Consider the following 19,735-nt stretch of genomic DNA (forward strand, 5'->3'; position numbering starts at 1 on the left):
ATATACTGTATGTATTGAATATTCTCATAATACAGGGGTTTACAAAGGGAGGAGAGGGGTAGTCATCTGAATATATATATCTTCTTCCCCAACCAGAAATACTCAAATGACCCAAGAAGGTGGCATTAAGTTGTGTGCTTCAGGTTCAGGAACTCATTTTTCCTCATTACTGGGGGCGGGTCATATAACTGCTGGGGACTTCACTAGCTCCCCCAGTCTTAGATCCAAGGGAACATTCACTGTAAGTAAGGATCTAGCTCTAATATGGGGCTAATATGTTCACATATTATGCAGGGATGACTATCTGTACATCCCTAAATCTCTTTTCAGCTTTCGTGATGCCTTTAAAATGTTTTTTCCATATATATGCCCAGAAATTCAATCTGTTTTTACATTTTCAGTACAATGGGACTCTAAAGAAAGAGCAACAAAGGTTTAGTTCTCATAGTCAAGCTGACAACTGGGGTCAGCACCGCCATATGTCCTATGGGTCACCTCTTAGTCCGGGGAGTGATTTTGACTATAAGCAGACCCTTAAAAGTAGCCGAAGTGAGCCAGACCTGACAGGACCCGATGTAAGGTCTACACTAAGACGCCAGAACCAGTATAATCAAATGCAGAATCAATACCACCAGCAACAACGTTCCGGAAGAGCTCACAATGCCAGCTTTTACAGCTACCACAGCACTCAGCAGAAGAAACGGGGGCCAATGACACCAGCCCGAACTCCATCTTCACTTTCAACTGTGCAGCAGCAACAACATCAGCAACAACAGCAGCAATATTGTTATAACACCAATGCACAAAGGAATGATGCAAACTTTCAAAACTTCCATTTTCCAAAACAAGACAATTACGGAACCATAAATGTACCATCCAGGTAAGAAACTTGCTGTGGGGGTGTTGGTGGGCATACACCAAGGAATGTGGATTTCAAAATGTAATATTATTATTAGGTTTATAAAAATGTTTTTGAATTTATCTTTTCTTGCATCTTTTGTTGTAATATTTCTCCATATTTGTTTCCAAAAAATGCTTTGCTCCATATATTCATTCTTTTATTATGTTTTACAAATTACTGAAAGGGAACAACCCTAAACTAATCTCACGTGAGACCAGTTTTTATGCAATGTGAAAGGGCAGTAGTGCAAGCCAGTTCCACCCATATTACTGACTTTTGCCCTTCTGGCTATGGAAGTCAGCTCTGAACTGGCATGTATGGAGTATGCTGACACTTGCGGGTCAACCATTACAGTACAATGGAAAGCACAAATATTATAGAGGTGCACAGAGTAATCTGTTAACTGGAATACATGCTGACAACTATGTAGTTTGCCTGATGCTAGCCTTCTGTTTGTGCTAGAGCAAAGGAACAGTTTATTTGTTGGGAGGTAGTAGTGGAAGATCCAGTGATTGCAATATATATTGGTATATTGTTATATTAGTAAATTAGTGAAAGGGGGCAATTCATTAAATTACCTTTAATGAATGGTGTCAATTTGCACAACAACTGCATTTATTTTTGCCCATCTGCTGCTGTAGTTGCAATTATAAATGAGCCCTACTGACTCAGTAGGACAAATTTATTATTAGTTGTAACTGGGATCCGGACAATAAGTTGTAAGAAAACATGCAAGAGATCTTCAGGTGTCATCACTTGCTGTTTATAACATTCTTGGATTGTCTGTATGCACTCTCTCGAGTATGGTGTGTTTAGCATGCAAGAACCTTCTGCTTCTGACTTTGTAATATGTCTGTGGTCTCAGTAATTAATACAGGCAGAGGATCTATTAGTATACAGAATGATTAGGGCCTGGGTTTTTCTGTATTTTGGATCTTCTTAAAGGGATCCTGTCATTGGAAAACATGTTTTTTTCAAAACGCATCAGTTAATAGTGCTACTCCAGCAGAATTCTACACTGAAATCCATTTCTCAAAAGAGCAAACAGATTTTTTTTATATTCAATTTTAAAATCTGACATGGGGCTAGATATTTTGACAATTTCCCAGCTGCCCCAGGTCATGTGACTTGTGTCTGCACTTTAGGAGAGAAATGCTTTCTGGCAGGCTGCTGTTTTTCCTTCTCAATGTAACTGAATGTGTCTCAGTGGGACTGAGTGCTGTTCTTAGATCTACCAGGGAGCTGTTATCTTGTGTTAGGGAGCTGCTATCTGGTTACCTTCCCATTGTTCTTTTGTTTGGCTGCTGGGGTGGGGGGTGGGGGGAAAGGAAGGGGGGGTGATATCACTCCAACTTGCAGTACAGCAGTAAAGAGTGATTGAAGTTTATCAGAGCACAAGTCACATGACTTGGGATAGTTGGGGAATTGACAATATGTCTAGCCCCATGTCAGATTTCAAAATTGAATATATAAAAAAAAAAGTCCCACTGAGACACATTCAGTTACATTGAGAAGGAAAAACAGCAGCCTGCCAGAAAGCATTTCTCTCCTAAAGTGCAGACACAAGTCACATGACCTGGGGCAGCTGGGAAATTGTCAAAATGTCTAGCCCCATGTCAGATTTTAAAATTGAATATAAAAAAAATCTGTTTGCTCTTTTGAGAAATGGATTTCAGTGCAGAATTCTGCTGGAGCAGCACTATTAACTGATTAATTTTGAAATACAATTTTTTTTCCCATGACATTATCCCTTTAATATGCTAAAAATTATTCAAGAATTAGATAAACCCAGTAGGATTGTTCAAAAATCAAGTACAGTATACTGTTTTATTAATACAGAGAAAATAATTTTTAAAAACTAGAATTAAAATGTTTAAAATGGACTGTATGATAAATTGCCCTATAGTAATTTGGAGCTTCCTTTCAGTTAAGGGATCCCATTTGTATTAGTTTTACCAGTACCCTCTGATTCAAACTGTTTAAAGAACGTACAGCGCCAACAACTCTGAATATATAATGTTGTTGGGATTCAGGACACACTACTCTCCTTATATAATATGATGGTGGTGTAATTACCAATTTCCTTACTTGGCCCTGGTGCCTTGTAATATTAACTTTTACATTTTTAAGTACCATATTGAGTTGAACCTATGTGCCCCTACATAGTGGATCTTGAAACTCTTTAAATTCTGCTTAACAAACAGATATACCCCATCCCCTTTTCCATGTTCCCTGCCTCTCTGAAACAAAGTACATCTCTGAAACAAAGTACAGTACAATCCTCATTTTTTGTTTTTTTTGGAAACCAAGATAAAATAGTGTAAAAACTGGGAATATTTAAAATCAGGGAAATATGTTAAAGCAACTTATTCTTATTCAAGTACTCAAAGGATATAAACAAAGGAATCAGTAGTTACTTGGAAATACAATTAAAAGGAGGCACATTTATCAAAGGTCGAATTCATGTGGGTTTTTAAAAACTCCCTTAAACTCCCATAAATTCAAAATTCGACCAATCGAAATGTATTAAAAAAATCAAATTTTTAAACTCGGACGAATGGAATTGACCCGAAAACTAGATTCGAGTTTTTACTCCAAAAAAAACTCGAATGTCAGGATGGCTGCAAACATCTCAAAATTGATCCCTGGACCTCTCCCATTGACTTAAACAGCAATTCGGCCAGTTTTAGGTGGCAAATAGTAAAAGTTGAGTTCTTAAAGGACCAAATTATAAAATATCTTGAAAATGGAATTCAAATTTTTTAAAAAAATTCAAATCAAATCTGAATAACTTCCTAGTCAAATTTGACAGTTTTGACCATAAAAAATTCGAAAATTCGAATCTGAATTTTCAATTTATCCCTTGATAAATCTGCCCCTTACTGTGTTTACAATGGTTAAAGGAAACATACAATAAGTCCCATAGACTTCAGTGAAGTTTTCACGTGATAAACAGTGAGATAAGTTTTTCTAAATTGAATTGCATCTCAAATTGAATCTTGTTCATTACTTTTCACATCATGATTCTTTTTCTCACTGAATATGTCTTCTTTAAGCATTGCGGCATTAATGTTACACTATGGGACAGCATGTGCAACACTGCTCTGAAAGTGCACAACCTAAAGCAATAAGTGATTTGTCCTGCCTGTATGAGGTGCAGACCAATCGGGCTTTAGTATTTGCAGATAGAATACTAATAATGGGAATATCATTTATTTATTTATCATGGCTGCCTGTTAAGCATAGGATAGCATCAAAACTAGTGATGGCGAATAAATTCACAAGACATGGATTTGCTGTGAATTTCCTTGAAGAATCAGCTGTGAAAAAAAGATAGTTGCGCATCAAAATGTCACACACATAAAAATTGTGGCGCGTCAAAATTATTCAGACACCAATTGACTTTAATGCATTTGGACAAAATCTGCCAGGACCAATGAGGGATAGTGCAGTGAACTGCATGTACCTAGTACTTTTGTGTGCTGTGTGCTGTACTACATATGGGAGTTATATGTGCTTTACTGGTACGTTTGTTGTTAGATCCAGGCAGGCAACAAAACAAAGAGTGCAAGAGTGCTTATATATGGTTCACCTGACTCACAGATGTACTACTTTCTTAACTCTGGCTAGGCAAATACATAGGGGCAGATGTATCAATGGTCGAATTTCGAGGGGTTAAATCCCTCGAAATTCGACTGGGGAATAGAATCGAATAGAATCGAATAGGCAATTCTGGCGAATTTACGCGCTGGCGAATAGTCGAATTGGCGAATATTCGCCAGGCGAAAAGGCGCCCGATCGAATATTCGCTCGAAGGATTTTCGTTCGATCGAATGCCTTTTTATTCGATCAAAAACTTGGAAAACAAGCCTATGGGACTTTCCCATAGGCTTTTAAAGCAATTCGGTAGGTTTTAGGTGCCGAAGTAGGCAGTCGAAGTATTTTTAAAAGAGACAGTACTTCGATTATTGAATGGGCGAATATTCGCAGCGTTTTTGTGCTCGATCCAGTACTTCGACTATCGAATGGCGAATAGTCGCAGCGTTTTTGCGCTCGATCTATTCGAATCATTCTACTCAGGCGAATTTACGCCAATACGATAGTCGAGGAGCACAAAAAACCACTCGAAATTCGAAGTTTTTTAATTCGAATCCTTCACTCGAGCTTGATGAATCGGCCCCATAATGTAAAATATGAAAATAACAATGTACCAGAGCCCTTTGCTTTACTGGAGTGCTAAGGCTGGACATCTTAATGCTTTCTTACACTATATAGAATAGTTATATCATGCCTAACAATATTACAAATTACAGATTGAAAGCGCTAGCAAGTGTGGTACTCTTTGCCTAATGCATTGGTCAGTATTTGTATATACTGAAAGTTCTATGTTTGAAGCATACAACCTTCTGTTGTACAGTACTGCTGAATATGTTGCTATTTTATAACTGCCTGCTTCTGTTGTTGTTGTTTCAAATGCTATATTTCAACTTATAGACACTAAAAATAACCCATCCAAATTTTTCTCTAAGGATGGATGCACGGTATGAATTTGATGCAGGGGCTATGACCTTGGACCGAGCTGTGGAACTATTGGGATGCCCTGATGACAAATTCCAGACATCGGGAGCCAATTTCATACAGCATGCATGTTATCAGGATGAAAACTCCAAGAATTTGGTAAATCACGCAAACCTTCAAAATTTCATATTAATATTTGAAAAACAAATGGGAGCAACCTGGGGATAATAAGGGATGAGATAATGAAATACTTTGCTAACCACAATATTATGAGTTTGTGGCAGCATGGTTTTTATATGTAATAGATCTCCCCATACTAATTTACTTGCATTCAATGAGGAGGCGAGTAGGAACCTAGCAGGACTCTGGGATGAGAGTGGATACAATCTACTTAGACTTTGCAAATGTATTTGATACAGTACCACACAGAAGTTACTGGTTAAAATAAGGAATGTTGTTCTGTAACATAGTATTTGTACTTGGATAGAGAACTGGCTGAAGGATTTATTATGAGTGATAGTAAATGGAGTATTTTCTAATTGGACCAGTGTTGTTCTTTGCCCTTGCTTTTTAACTTGTTTATGGAAGTGCTGTCTCTATTTTTGCTGATGATACTAAATTATGCAAAACTATAAGTTCCTTACAGGATGCAGAGTGATTTAACTAAACAGGAAAACTGGAGAGCAAACTGGCAAATAAGGTTCAAAGTTGATACATGTAAGGTGCACTTTGTTAGAAATAACATAAATGCAAGTTATACACTAAATGGTAGTGCATTTAGGTATCCTTAATTAAGAAAGCTCTGGGGATTTTTGTGGATAACAAGCTATGTAATTCCAGTCATTCATTGGCTACTAAAGCAAATAAAATACTGTCTTGCATAAAAAAGTGCAATATAATAAATTATGTACCAACAGTACCACTCACTGGACAGTTCCTGTAAACGTGCAGTAAAATATACCTTCAGAAGGAAAACAAGTATTCTGATGTTATTCTAATCAGGAAGTAGATGAGAAAGAATATCCTTTAAGAAGGATATGAATGAGCCTTTACTTCTCCTGTAGAAGGATATTAATGAGCCAGAGAGAACACCATTTCTGGGGTTAAGTGTGGCAGTGCCCTCTCTGCCTGATTCTTTAGTTGCAAGTGTGTTGTGCCTATTGATGCAGGCAGCGACCCAGCCATAAGGCCTCCCTGCCAATCTGCAACCCCCCTTGGCCCCTCGCATAACTGTTTCTTTTTGTGGCTGCGCCGGGGGGCAGTTAGGGAGGTTGGAGGCAACAAAGAAGGCTGGCTGGCCCACTAGCTTTTTTACCAGTGTCCCAGTCTGACCCAGGGTGCTGAGAGAACCCTGGAGGTACTACCTGGTCAGAAGGTGGTGGTAGCTCCAGTCAATATTCACCTGTTTTGTAATAGAAGACAGGAAGGACTCAATGGTGCCAAGTGTAACTATATGTGCAAAGAACACATATTGATGCAAGTACCTCTAATGAAAATGGGACCCAGGGCCACATGTGTCATACAGAATAACACTTGCTTTTAAACTGGGCTCCATAAAGTTATGGCTGCCTTATGGCTACCTTGCTTTGCGTGACAATGTTACAAAATAATTTTTCTGTTTTAATACCTAATTGTTTTTCAGGTTTACCAAAGCAATGGAATATCTAAGCTAATCAGCCTTCTCCAGAGCCCCAATGAAAATGTGCAGCAAGCTGCAGCAGGAGCTCTAAGAAATTTAGTTTTCAAAAATGCTGCAAATAAGCTTGAAACAAGTCAGAAAGGCGGCACAAGAGAGGCTGTCTCACTTCTGAAGAGGACCTCTAACCCAGATATCCAAAAGCAACTTACAGGTTAGAAAATGTGTCATAATACCTGTATGCATTGTAAAGTACTGCTGTACATAGTAAATAAGTACATATGAATAGTATGGAAGGAATAGCACACATAAAAACTATGTATTATGGATCTGTCTAAACAATCAGTTTAGTTTTACAAAAGATAGAAACCATTCTTAAAGTGTTACAGGACAAGATTTAGATGCAGATTTATCAAGGGTTGAACTGGAAATTCTAATTTTCAAGTTTATTAATGGCCAAAACTGTCAAATTTGACTAGGGAATTATTCAAATTCGATTTGAGTTTTTTAAAAAAAATTGAATTTGATTTTCGAAATTTATCATACTCTAGCCCTTTAAAACTCAAATTCGACTATTCGCCGCCCACTGGCAAAAGTTGTAATTCACCTGTCTGAGCACACAGGGAGGATTTTTGTCTAAAAATGCACTACAATCTGAAATCTGTCCCATACCTAGGCTGACTTAACTGATGGACTGACACGCTGCATGGTTAAGTACAAAGTAATTTTTCACTTGACATAGACAAAGCCCAGACTATTTTGCAAATAATATGCATAGCACTCTTTATTATCAAAATTATAGAAAAAATTCAGTTCATCCGCATTACTGGAAATCAGGGCTAATGATTGGGTTGTTTAACATTAATCATTGTATAATTGGGAGTCCATGCATCTGATTTCCGTATATCTTACACCACAGCCAGAGGGACATGCCACGGTTCCAAAGGCAGCCAACACAAAAAAATTTTTATATCAAAAGATATATGTCCCAAGGCTTATATCTGGTAAAAATAAATTATTTATTAACGTTCACATTTTAAAAGTTTGATACATTTGTTTAACATTAAAGCATGTTTATTGGTCTACTTTTACACAAAACACAAGGGATATGTTTACTGTCATTTATGAGAGATCTTATACATAGAAAGTATAATGCAGATATATTTTGGTCTCATTGCAAAGAACAGTGGCTGCTTTTTTTATTGCAGCTTCAATGTAACACAATATAACAGTAGATATGAGGTTGAGAAAAAAACTTGCATTCAACCATCAACACAACATTTTTGTGTAAGTGAAAGTAGCCAAATTGATCTGTGTTAACTGATCCAGAGGAAGATGAATTGAATTGATACAATAATTGCTAATATACTGCTAAGAAATGTTTTTACTAAATGTATCAACTAAATGTAGCAAATTGTAACAGTTCAGAATCTGCTCCTGGATCAGACTGAACCCCTGAAGTAAAAGATGGAAAGCAATTGAAAAAAGACTTTGTTATGGTAAACAATCTAAAAATACCAATGAAAAAAGTGTTTTGAAGGTGAACAACCCCTTTATGGAAACAGCCACCACCTTCACACTTTTTTTCAGCAAACATCTACCTGAATAGATCAGTGGAACTACCATTGACCATTGATGGTATTTATTTTTTGTGCAATGTAAGTATAAAATAATCCCCACATACCAGACAAGCAGGTGGAGAATTAACTGCTGCTTTGTCTCTTGGCCCTGATCCCTAGCAGCACCCTTTGCCCCTTCTCCAGACAAGCTCAAATAGACATATTGGTCAGTCAGAGATTTTACATTTTTTATTCTTTGAATTTTTCAGGCAAACTGGTTTGGGGAGGCTTAGCCTCCCCAAGCCTTAATGAAAATCTGCCTATGCAGAATATCACTCTCTACATCATACTAAAAGTTAATTTAAAGCTGATCAACCCCTTATTGAATAAGCTCAAAACTCTGTGGCACTGTGACTAAATTCTCTCAATGACATTGTGGTTATAGAGCTAGATAACGTAAATGATAAGTAATCCTTTAAAATAAGTGCATGTAAAATCAACGAGGTTGCTATTCTAAGAAATTTTGCAATGTTCATTCATTATTTATTTTATTCCACGATATTAATGAATACATGTACTGTTAACATGCATGAATTTTGTTACAACAGTGACACCTGCAGGTCAGTTTCTGACCAGTCTGACCACCAAGTAGTCAAGGAAGTTGTCAGGAGAAAGAAAGCCTGCTGAGAACTTCCTTTACTACTTGGTGGTCAGACTGGTGGGAAACTTTTTTAATAAGAAAAAGGAAAAGTTAACTCTTAATATATATAAATACCTAGACTCTCCAGCCATTCAAGGAGTATTATTGGAGTTTAAAAACAGAAAGAGAAAGAAAAGAACCTTGTTTGTGACTGTAAAATTCACCAAACCTCATATGTTTAATACACACTTTCTTTAATATCTGTTTGTCACAATTATGGTTGCTACTTGGTTTCTATTTGCTCGATTAAAGTTAAACAAGTAACCTTTTCTGCTTCAGGTACCCAAATTGATATTTTATTGTAAATCTCAAGGGTAAACTGATAACACTGGGTTACATAAATTACAGAATATAAACAATGTTGCTTAATATAGAGATAAGTTTAGTTGAGCTAGAACCAGCTGTATAGTAAATAAATATAAAGTGCCACGTGCAATATTCACCATATGGATCTCAAATAAAACGTTTTGAAAAATCTCAATTGTTTGGTTGTTTGTTTACTTCTAAAAAGTTAAAAATGCCGCCGTAAACAATTAATAGCAATAAAAAGTTAATCACAATTAATTCTTGATATTGCTTTTATCACCTTAATCAATTCTAAATACCAGTACTATGTAAAACCCCAATTAATTAGTGATTATAAATATTTGCTCTTAACGTTTTAATCAACCTACCTGGCCACAAAGTTGGAGAAAATCAGGAACTGTAGGGCTGCAGTCTCAAAATTACCTTCCTATATTTACTTGGAAAACCTATAAAACTGCAAACCCCACATCCTTGGAATAGAAAATAGATTAGTAAAAGAGTCTGAGAAGATGTTTTAAAAAATTTCTATTCTCAATCCCACCCCACCATCCGGTGATTATTAGCTAAAATCAGAGAGTCCGTCGGTTGCCCTGACGCACGTTTCGATATTGGCTTTTTCAAAAGGCAGCCCTACAGTTCCTGATGTTCTCCAACTTTGTGGTGCTCCTAGGGATCAGAAAAAACAAATAGCTAGATCTTGGGAGCAACTCCACCCTCTATACAATTTTTCCCCTTTCCTTATCTTCATAGAAGGATAAAAATCAAGGGTTTATGTTTAAGATCGCAATGAAATAATTTTTTTTTTAAATTACCAGCTTTAATTAATTGCACAAACTACGATATGTTGTGCACCTTAGATATCAGGAATTGTTGAATTAATTCAACTCCATAAATTGTACAATAATTTAATTCTACAGCTTAAATCTAAATGAATTGTGCAAATTGTATAAAGTGACCTGTGTAATTTATTATACAATTGATTTCAAAATCAATTTGCTACTATTTCTAATAAATTATAAAGTGACTTATGGAGTTGAATTAATTCAACAATTCCTTATATCTAAGGTGCACAACATAAAGTGGTTTGTGCATTATATAGAGGGTGGAGTTTCTCCCAAGATCTAGCTATTTGTTTTTTCTGGTCCCTAGGAGCACCACAAAGTTGGAGAACATCAAGCAAGACCCCTTATTTGCTCTGCAGTTGATTTTGGTGCATTTTTTGGTGCATTTTTGGTGCATTTTTGGTGCATTCTACCATATGGCAATATAGGAGAGAATAGATAACAGGCTCCCACTAGGTCTGTACCCATGGGAGAGAAATGAAATCTGACACTGTGTTCATCGTTAAATATGCCTGATTGTTTTTGTAATGTCTTGCTAATGGACCATGTGATGGAAATGAAAAATTATCAAAGAACACATATACTAAAATATGCAGTTCTATTTATGTATGGCAAAGATATTCTTCACAATCCTCATCAATCTGTTCATTCTCTCTTCATGCAGAAGTTGGGGGCATATTTTGATTGACAGGTACATCTAATATATATTTTAAGGGGGGCTCTCTTTCCTAGCATATGTGTTAGAAAGAGAATATTTCTGGTTAATTTGAAAGAGTGAGCTCTAATACACATTTTAGGCAATGGGACCCCTCCCCCCAAAGGATGTATTGATAGATATGCATCAATATCCGAGAAAGTCCGAGAGGAAAGTAGTAAAGAGTAACTTTATTATTTCAGAGACAGTACAGAACATACAATAATTGATTACATTTAGAACTTTTGTTATTTCCATGAGATGAGATTTATATTAAATTTTCATCTTTGGGATAGTTCCCCTTTAAAACTGCAGACGTTTTCCTGAAATTATAGAATGTATGGTTTAACTGTTGGAAAACAACAGATGGAGATTGGAGTAGCAGTAGGAATACTTTGCAGAAAAGTTTCAGCTCTCTGCTGAACAATGGCTGTAATGCTGTTTCTACTGTGACGGTCAACCCACTGAAAGGGTTAACCGTGATTACATTTACCATATACATGGCCATTATACTACAATTATATTTATATATTGTATATATTTAATACTGTTAAGCAATACTATCTACTTAAATATATTAAAACATTTTTGGGGAATGTAATAAAAGTCGGTAACGAAAAATATATTCGCAATAAGAAATGTTATGCCTCTGTGCAAACAAATCTGCCTTTGTGTGAATTCAATATACCGTACACTGTAGCTTTTGCGAACCTGGAAACTGTTTAGCGACCACTTCCAACAGTGGAAGAAGGTTTGCGAATATTATAGTTAGCGCCAATGCGTAGTGAATGTACTGAACAAGTTGTTATGTTTGCTTCAAAAGATTACGACACCTTCAAGCACTTTCTAAAAGTTTGCAATGCACAATTAAAATTTGCAGTGCACAATTAAAATTTGCGATGTAATAACAGTTTAAGGAAGAGTATTACATTGCGAAATTAGACTTTTTATTCTTATTTATGCTAACTGTTTAGCTCTTTGCGACTTTTATTACATTCCCCCTTGTTTGTTTAACTCCTAATGCACAAGTTATTTCTGCAATGTTTACATTTTTATTCTAAAACAAATCACCAGATGCATGTTTTAAGGAGTGAGTTTCTTTACCAAGTATAGAATGACCAAATGGATAGTGTCCTTTTAAGATGTCAGCACCATGCTTTCTTTACAGGCTTACTTTGGAATCTGTCTTCTACGGATCAGCTGAAAGATGAACTGGTTAAAGAAGCTCTTCCTGTTCTTAATGAACATGTGGTGATCCCATATTCTGGTTGGTCTGACCATTCTATGTCTAATCAGAACTGTATTCCAGATCCTGAGGTCTTTTTTAATACCACTGGCTGCTTAAGGTGAAATAACATTTCTAATATCTTATATAACTCTATATTATTACCAAAATGTATGCATGTATAATAATGTCCAGTTAAAGGTGAGATAACACAACCTTCAACATTCCCTTTAAAGACTATGTTCACCTTTAGTAATTTAGTATGTTATAAATGGACCTAAACATTCCGCGGTCTTCATTATGAATTTTCTATGGTTTTTGAATTATTAGTATCCATATTCTGTCTAATTCCAGTCTCTACTATCTGGTTTTATCTGTGATACTATTGTTATTTTTAATGTGCTTATGTTTCTTTTCTGGTCGACGCATAGTGATCTTAATTTATGATTTCTAAACTGCTGCCTCATTGCCAGGGAAATTAGGCTCTAATGATATAGAATCATGATGTCATTATTATTATTATTATTATTATTATTATTAAGGGACGACATATTCTGCAGCTCAGTACAATAAGGAGGTTATTTACTAAAGTCCGATTTTATCCCATTATTTCAATAAAAAAAGTTTGACCAAACGCCCATCCTCGATTTTGCCTTATTTTGCCTTTTTTATTAAAAAAACAACTCAAATTAATTGCATCAGTAAAAAACTTGATAAAATCTAGTGAAAACCCAAATTGTAGGATTTGTTTTGGACTTTTCTCCCGAATCGCTAGATTTTTTTTTCACAATCTCTTCAAATTGGGACATCTCCTATTGATTTATACATGACCTCAACAGCTCTGAGATGGCAGATATTCGGATTCTGACTTTTTGCAGCATCAGGTTTAATAAATATCAAACAAAAAAAAAGCCAGACCAAAAAGATTTGAGATTAATTAAATAACTCCCTAAATGTGTGTATATTCATATATACCCATACATATAATATACAAAAATACAGCCAATAACTAATACTAGAGGTAAATACAAGAGATAGGATGCAAAAGGCATCATACTAAAAAATATTTTTAGACAAACTACCCTCAATTATAATGGAAAGCATAATTGCAAATCTCTGAAATTAACTCAATATTGAGTGCGCAATTGACAATATTTATAAAGATCATGCTCCTTTGCATTGTGCGTAGAGGGCCAAAAGTGCACAGGATGAATTATGTGCAAGTGCATGCATAGATTCATGGGAACCCCCGAAATAACTTTGAGCCTGAACAGTATTCCAGTGCTCCTTAAACGTATTGTATCAATAGCCACAACTGAATTTTACCAAGAAATCTAATGATAATGCCATTTTAGAAGTGATGCCATTAGAACACATGCAGGAAAAATCTATGTAAACTTAGCAAGCACCTGTTGTTAAACTTAAATTCTGAGAATAAAAAATATTGCATTACAGGTAAAAAAACATGAAACTCTGTGTCCAAATTTTGCATATTGCACCACATTCAAAAATTGTCTTAATTTGATTGCAGTCAAAGGCCAGTCTCTATTACATATGCCCTTACTTTGGAGTGACTGTGTCTATATTTTCCAGGAACCTAAGCTCTGCAGATGATGGTCGCAAAGCTATGCGCAACTGCCCAGGTCTTGTGGACTCTTTGATGTGTTACATTCAAAAATGTTTGGCTAATAATTGCCCTGATGAAAAGGTAATTTGTTTTGTTAAATATATGTTAACACCTCAGCTGCACATCAACATTTATTAGCAACATATGCTTTTTTGTTTTAGTCAGTTGAGAACTCTGCTTGTATCCTACATAACCTGTCTTACCACTTGGACTCTGAAGTACCAAATAAGTACTCACAGCTGAATGAGAAAATGGCCCGTCACCTGCAAAATGATAAGACCTCTACTGGCTGCTTCAGCAACAAGAGTGACAAACTGCAGGTGTGTTTCTATTCAGCACAGTTCTCTTTTATATTTATATTGTGTATGCCAAATTGGTCCACTCACCAGGAGAATAGTAAATACAACCCTCTAATATTAAACACACAATATATGCATAATAAGACATGGAAATGGTTATACTGTATGTAGACAATGATAAGGTCATATCCTCCTAAAATATACTACTATACAGAGGCACAAAGAAATACTGTTTCTCATAGTGCACAGTGAATTTATAAAGTTATATCCCTATACATAGACACACAACCACAACAGCATACAGAAAAAAGAATAAGATGAACATACTTATGGGCAAAATATTTAAAAACAAATCAAATACAGCCACAATTTTACTGTGAATTGTAGCAAAATCACAAAAGCAATTTTGGGGGTTATTTACTAAAACTGTAATTTTTCTAATAATTTCAATAAAACAAACTCGACTAAACTCCCATCCACAGTTTTACCTTATTTATTAATAAAATAACTTGAAAAATTTGGTTGGGGAAAAGTCTTGATAAAATCGCGTAAAAACTTGAATCGTACAAATTTTTTGGATCAAATCACTCGATCTTTTTTAAGTTATTGCACAAAAAGCCTGAATTTTTCAGATTATTGTACGAAACCCAGCACAGACCATAATATCCTTGATTGAAAAAGGGACATCTGCCATTGACTTCTACAGGATCTCGACAGGTTTAAGATGGAGTATTTTCTGATTCGGACTTTCAGTAGCTTTGGGTATAATAAATCTCGAAAAATTTAAGTTTTTTTCATCGAAAAATTTGCATTTTCCACTATAAAAGCCCGACCATACAAATGTGAGCTTTAATGAACAACACCCTTATATTTAAAATATTTTTTTATTTTCACATAAACAAGAAAAATCTGTATGACATACATATATCAAGCAGAATTAGAGAATGTGCTGCAATAAATACAATGGCATGTCATTTTCAAACATTAATAGATAAATACAGAAAATGAAAAATGTAACTAAACCAGTGGATGTAAAGACAAAAATAAAAGAAAGAAAGAAAGAAAGAAAGAAAGAAAGAAAGAAAGAAAGAAAGAAAGAAAGAAAGAAAGAAAGAAAGAAAGAAAGAAAGAAAGAAAGAAAGAAAGAAAGAAAGAAAAAAAGAAAGAAAGAAAGAAAGAAAAAGCCCATTCATATAGGAAATGGTATCCAATAATGAGGGACACTCTTTCTGTGACCAAAAATTAAATAAAAGCTTTCTTGGCAGAAGCCAAAATTAAACTTGTCAGTGTTTTTTTTCATGGGATATAATTTTTAGCTTATCGCCGTGTATTTGATTTAATAGAGCAAAACACAGAGAAAATTGTATCTTAATTTTTAATCTATTGTTCAAAAAATGTGTGGCCTCCCTCTAAAAGAAATTATCTTTAGGGCAAGACTTCAAATTGTGGAAAAGAGAAACATTAAGGGGCAAAATTACATTTAGGACAAAATGGAACAGGACTGGTAAAAGTATCTTTAGAAAATTTTTTTGTGTACTAGCTTGAAATGTTGTAACCTCCAGTTTTCTACTAAGATTAATTAATTATAATTACTTAATGACGTCACCAAATCAGAAGGGGACACTTGGTATTGTAAAAACTCAGACCATTTTAAAGAAACTCCTAGTAGTGGATGTGGGCCTGACCCATACTCATTCCAAAATTTTTGAGAATGAGATCAATGAGATCAATGAACGGAGTTCCATAAATTTAGACAAATCCTCAGATAGTTTGTGGTCAGATAATACTAGGTTATTCTTATTATGTATCAAAGAAAGACCAAATTGACAGGCAAGGTAATATCTATCTGAATAAGTCTTTTATTAAGACTAGTAATTTTTCCTTCATGGAAAATAAAAAGGCATCATATTTTAGAAAATCCGATGGTTTAAGTAAGAACTTAGCCGGCATAAAAGGAGTTTGTGTATAGCTAGTATAGGTCAATCTAAAAACAACTGGACTTGCTGAGTAATCAATGAAGATGTTTCACTACTCATCCGAGCAGCTTCTTCAGTTCAACTGACTGGTGTGGGAAGTTTTCGGCATTTAAACTCTTCCACTAATCCATTTACAAATGGCACATTGTAACTCTCCAAAGAGGTGACATCTGAAGAAATTCACAGAGGTGTTGATTCTGTGTAGTTGTGATAGGATTATCCAATGTGTCATGCAACTCCTAGATACAGGTGTTACTTTTGAGAGTTGCATGAATGGATGTGTGAAGTGTTCTGAATCCCCGGGGTACAGATGTTAGAACAGCATTGTATGTAGCAGACAAGTGGTGTCGAAGGCCCCCGCCTCTGTTCAGAGATGGTCTCTCCACCTTGACATGAATCGCCTCTTTCATGCCTCGTGCAAACAAGCGGTCTTCTTTATCCAAGATTTGGACCTTACTATCTTCAAAGGAGTGTCCCTTGTCTTTTAAGTGTAGAAAGACAGCTGAGTTTTGCCCTGTAGAGTTCTCCCTCCTGTGCTGAGCCATTCGCTTGGAGAGCAGTTGTTTTGTCTCCCCAACGTATAGATCTGTGCATTCCTCGCTACACTGGACTCCGTATACCACATTGCTTTGTTTTTCTTTTGGTGTTTGATCCTTTGGGTGTACCAGTTTTTGTCTCAGTGTGTTGCTAGGTTTGAAAAACACAGGGACATGGTGTTTGTTGAAAATCCTCCTGAGTTTCTCTGACACTCCAGCTACATATGGGATGACTATGTTTCGCCTACTATGTGTCTCCGGGCGGTTATTTCTATTGGTGTTCCTGTTGGGCTTGGTTGCTGCTGTTTTGACAAAGGCCCATTCTGGGTAGCCACATGCTTTCAAAGCTCCTTTCTTGTTTTTGCTCTTTGTCTTTGGACTCTGTATCAGTTGCCACACATTCCGCCCGGTGGTGCAGGGTTCGAATGACACCCAGTTTGTGTTCCAGTGGATGGTGGGAATCAAACAACAGATATTGATCCGTATGAGTGGGTTTCCTGTATACTTCCATCTTCAAGTTACCCCCCTCTTGGATACATATCAAACAGTCCAAAAAAGCAAGTTTGTTCTTGTGGACATCTTCCCTTGTGAACTTGATGTTATTGTCCACTGAGTTAATGTGTTCTGTAAAGGCCGCCACTTCATTGGATCTGATTTTAACCCAAGTATCATCCACATACCTGAACCAGTGAGTCGGTGTAGTTCCCTGGAAAGTAAGTAAGGCCCTCCTTTCCACTTCCTCCATGTACAAGTTTGCTACAATGGGAGAGACTGGTGAACCCATTGCACAGCCATGTTTCTGTCTATAAAAAAGGTTCTTGTACTTGAAGTATGTGGTGTTAAGGCACAAATCTAGCAACAAACAAACTTGGTTGGGACTGAGCTGCTCGGATGAGTAGTGAAACGTCTTCATTGATTACTCAGCAAGTCCAGTTGTTTTTAGATTGACCTATACTAGATATACCATGACCTGGATGAATGAAAATCTTCATAGTCATATTGCCATTCATTTTGGAGAGAATACTCTAAAACTGGTTCGGGAATATGAAAGAACAGCAAGAAAAGTGGCAGACTATAGAAACCATCTACGCTTTAATCTCAGATGCAGACATCAGGGACTCACCCCTTGTAGCCTGCGCCTGGGTTCCACAGAAAAAAGTCACAGAGCCAACAAGATTTTACAAAAAGCCCAAAAACATCTACTAAATGAACGAGTCAGACAGATCAACTTTACCATTGATGCCCTTAAGCAGAAAGTCGAACATCTGAAATGGAGTCTGGCAAAAGAGCTGCCTGATGGAACTCTGGAAAGGGTGGTTATGTTCTTTGAACATGCACATATTGCCCAACACATTAAGAGTAAGGAGCGAAAAATAAGCAAATTCACCACATTACTGTCACGAAGCAGCAGTTGGAAAAGGACTGAAGAATTAACCTGGAGGCAGAAAGATGAGACACCAAAGAACACCAAAGACACTTGGGTTAGGAACCTATCAGATAGGGTTCTAACCCAGCCTGAAAAGGATGTGTTAGCCAAGGGGTTAAACTATGCAGTGACACCACAACACATACCAGTAGTTGAACTCATCACAGCCACAGAGTCTGCTATCAAAAATAATAACTTGAAAAAGGAAGAAGCAGAACAACTCCGACTAAAAGTGTCAGCTGCTTTGTCAAGTGCCAGAACACCTCCCTCTAACCTTACTACAGAAGAGAGGAGAGCACTCAGCTCTCTGAGTAAGGACCCGAACATCACTATCCTGCCAGCAGATAAAGGGCGATGCACAGTTGTGCTCAACACAACTGACTATGACTGCAAGATAACCACTCTGTTCAGTGATAGCAATACATATGAACCCTTAGGGAAAGACCCAACCAGTGGTTACAAGAAAAAGGTGATTGGTTGCCTACAACAACTTGAAAAGGAGAAAGCCATTGATCGAATTTTATACCACCATCTGTATCCCAGGGAAGCCACACCATGCTTATACGGACTCCCCAAGATACACAAAGAAGGAGCCCCACTAAGACCCATTGTCAGCAGCATAAATTCAGTGACATACAGCATTCAAAATTCTTGGGTAACATTTTAGCCCCGTTTGTAGGCAATACAGTGCATCATATCCAGAATGCCAAAGAGTTTGTAATCAAGATTCACGATGTTACACTAGAGTCAGAAGAAACAATAGTGTCATATGATGTCACTTCATTGTTCACATGTATAACTACGACAGAGGCGATTGAGACTGTAAGAAATCGACTGCAACATGATAACACCCTCAGCAGCAGAACGAAGCTCAGTCCCAACCAAGTTTGTTTGTTGCTAGATTTGTGCCTTAACACCACATACTTCAAGTACAAGAACCTTTTTTATAGACAGAAATATGGCTGTGCAATGGGTTCTCCAGTCTCTCCCATTGTAGCAAACTTGTACACGGAGGAAGTGGAAAGGAGGGCCTTACTTACTTTCCAGGGAACTACACCGACTCACTGGTTCAGGTATGTGGATAATACTTGGGTTAAAATCAGATCCAATGAAGTGGCGGCCTTTACAGAACACATTAACTCAATGGACAATAACATCAAGTTCACAAGGGAAGATGTCCACGAGAACAAACTTGCTTTTTTGAACTGTTTGATATGTATCCAAGAGAGGGGTAACTTGAAGACGAAAGTATACAGGAAACCCACTCATACGGATCAATATCTGTTGTTTGATTCCCACCATCCACTGGAACACAAACTGGTTGTCATTCGAACCCTGCACCACCGGGCGGAATTTGTGGCAACTGATACAGAGTCCAAAGACAAAGAGCAAAAACATCTCAGAGGAGCTTTGAAAGCATGTGGCTACGCAGAATGGGCCTTTGTCAAAACAGCAGCAACCAAGCCCAACAGGAACACCAATAGAAATAA

The 19,735-nt window shown here is 36.6% G+C and overlaps 1 protein-coding gene across 1 annotated transcript in view; it reads left to right on the plus strand.

Moving 5' to 3' along the window:
• pkp1.L (plakophilin 1 L homeolog) overlaps nt 1-19,735 on the plus strand; it is a 56,938-nt gene that overhangs the window by 9,964 nt on the left and 27,239 nt on the right. The window contains exons 3-8 of the mRNA XM_018246540.2: nt 402-880; nt 5,431-5,578; nt 7,062-7,269; nt 12,325-12,502; nt 13,975-14,089; nt 14,170-14,328. Of these exons, the coding sequence (XP_018102029.1) occupies nt 402-880; nt 5,431-5,578; nt 7,062-7,269; nt 12,325-12,502; nt 13,975-14,089; nt 14,170-14,328 (1,287 nt within the window). The remainder of the gene's footprint in view (nt 1-401; nt 881-5,430; nt 5,579-7,061; nt 7,270-12,324; nt 12,503-13,974; nt 14,090-14,169; nt 14,329-19,735) is intronic.

Source organism: Xenopus laevis, chromosome 2L (assembly GCF_017654675.1).
Source record: "Xenopus laevis strain J_2021 chromosome 2L, Xenopus_laevis_v10.1, whole genome shotgun sequence".
Taxonomy (NCBI): domain Eukaryota; kingdom Metazoa; phylum Chordata; class Amphibia; order Anura; family Pipidae; genus Xenopus; species Xenopus laevis.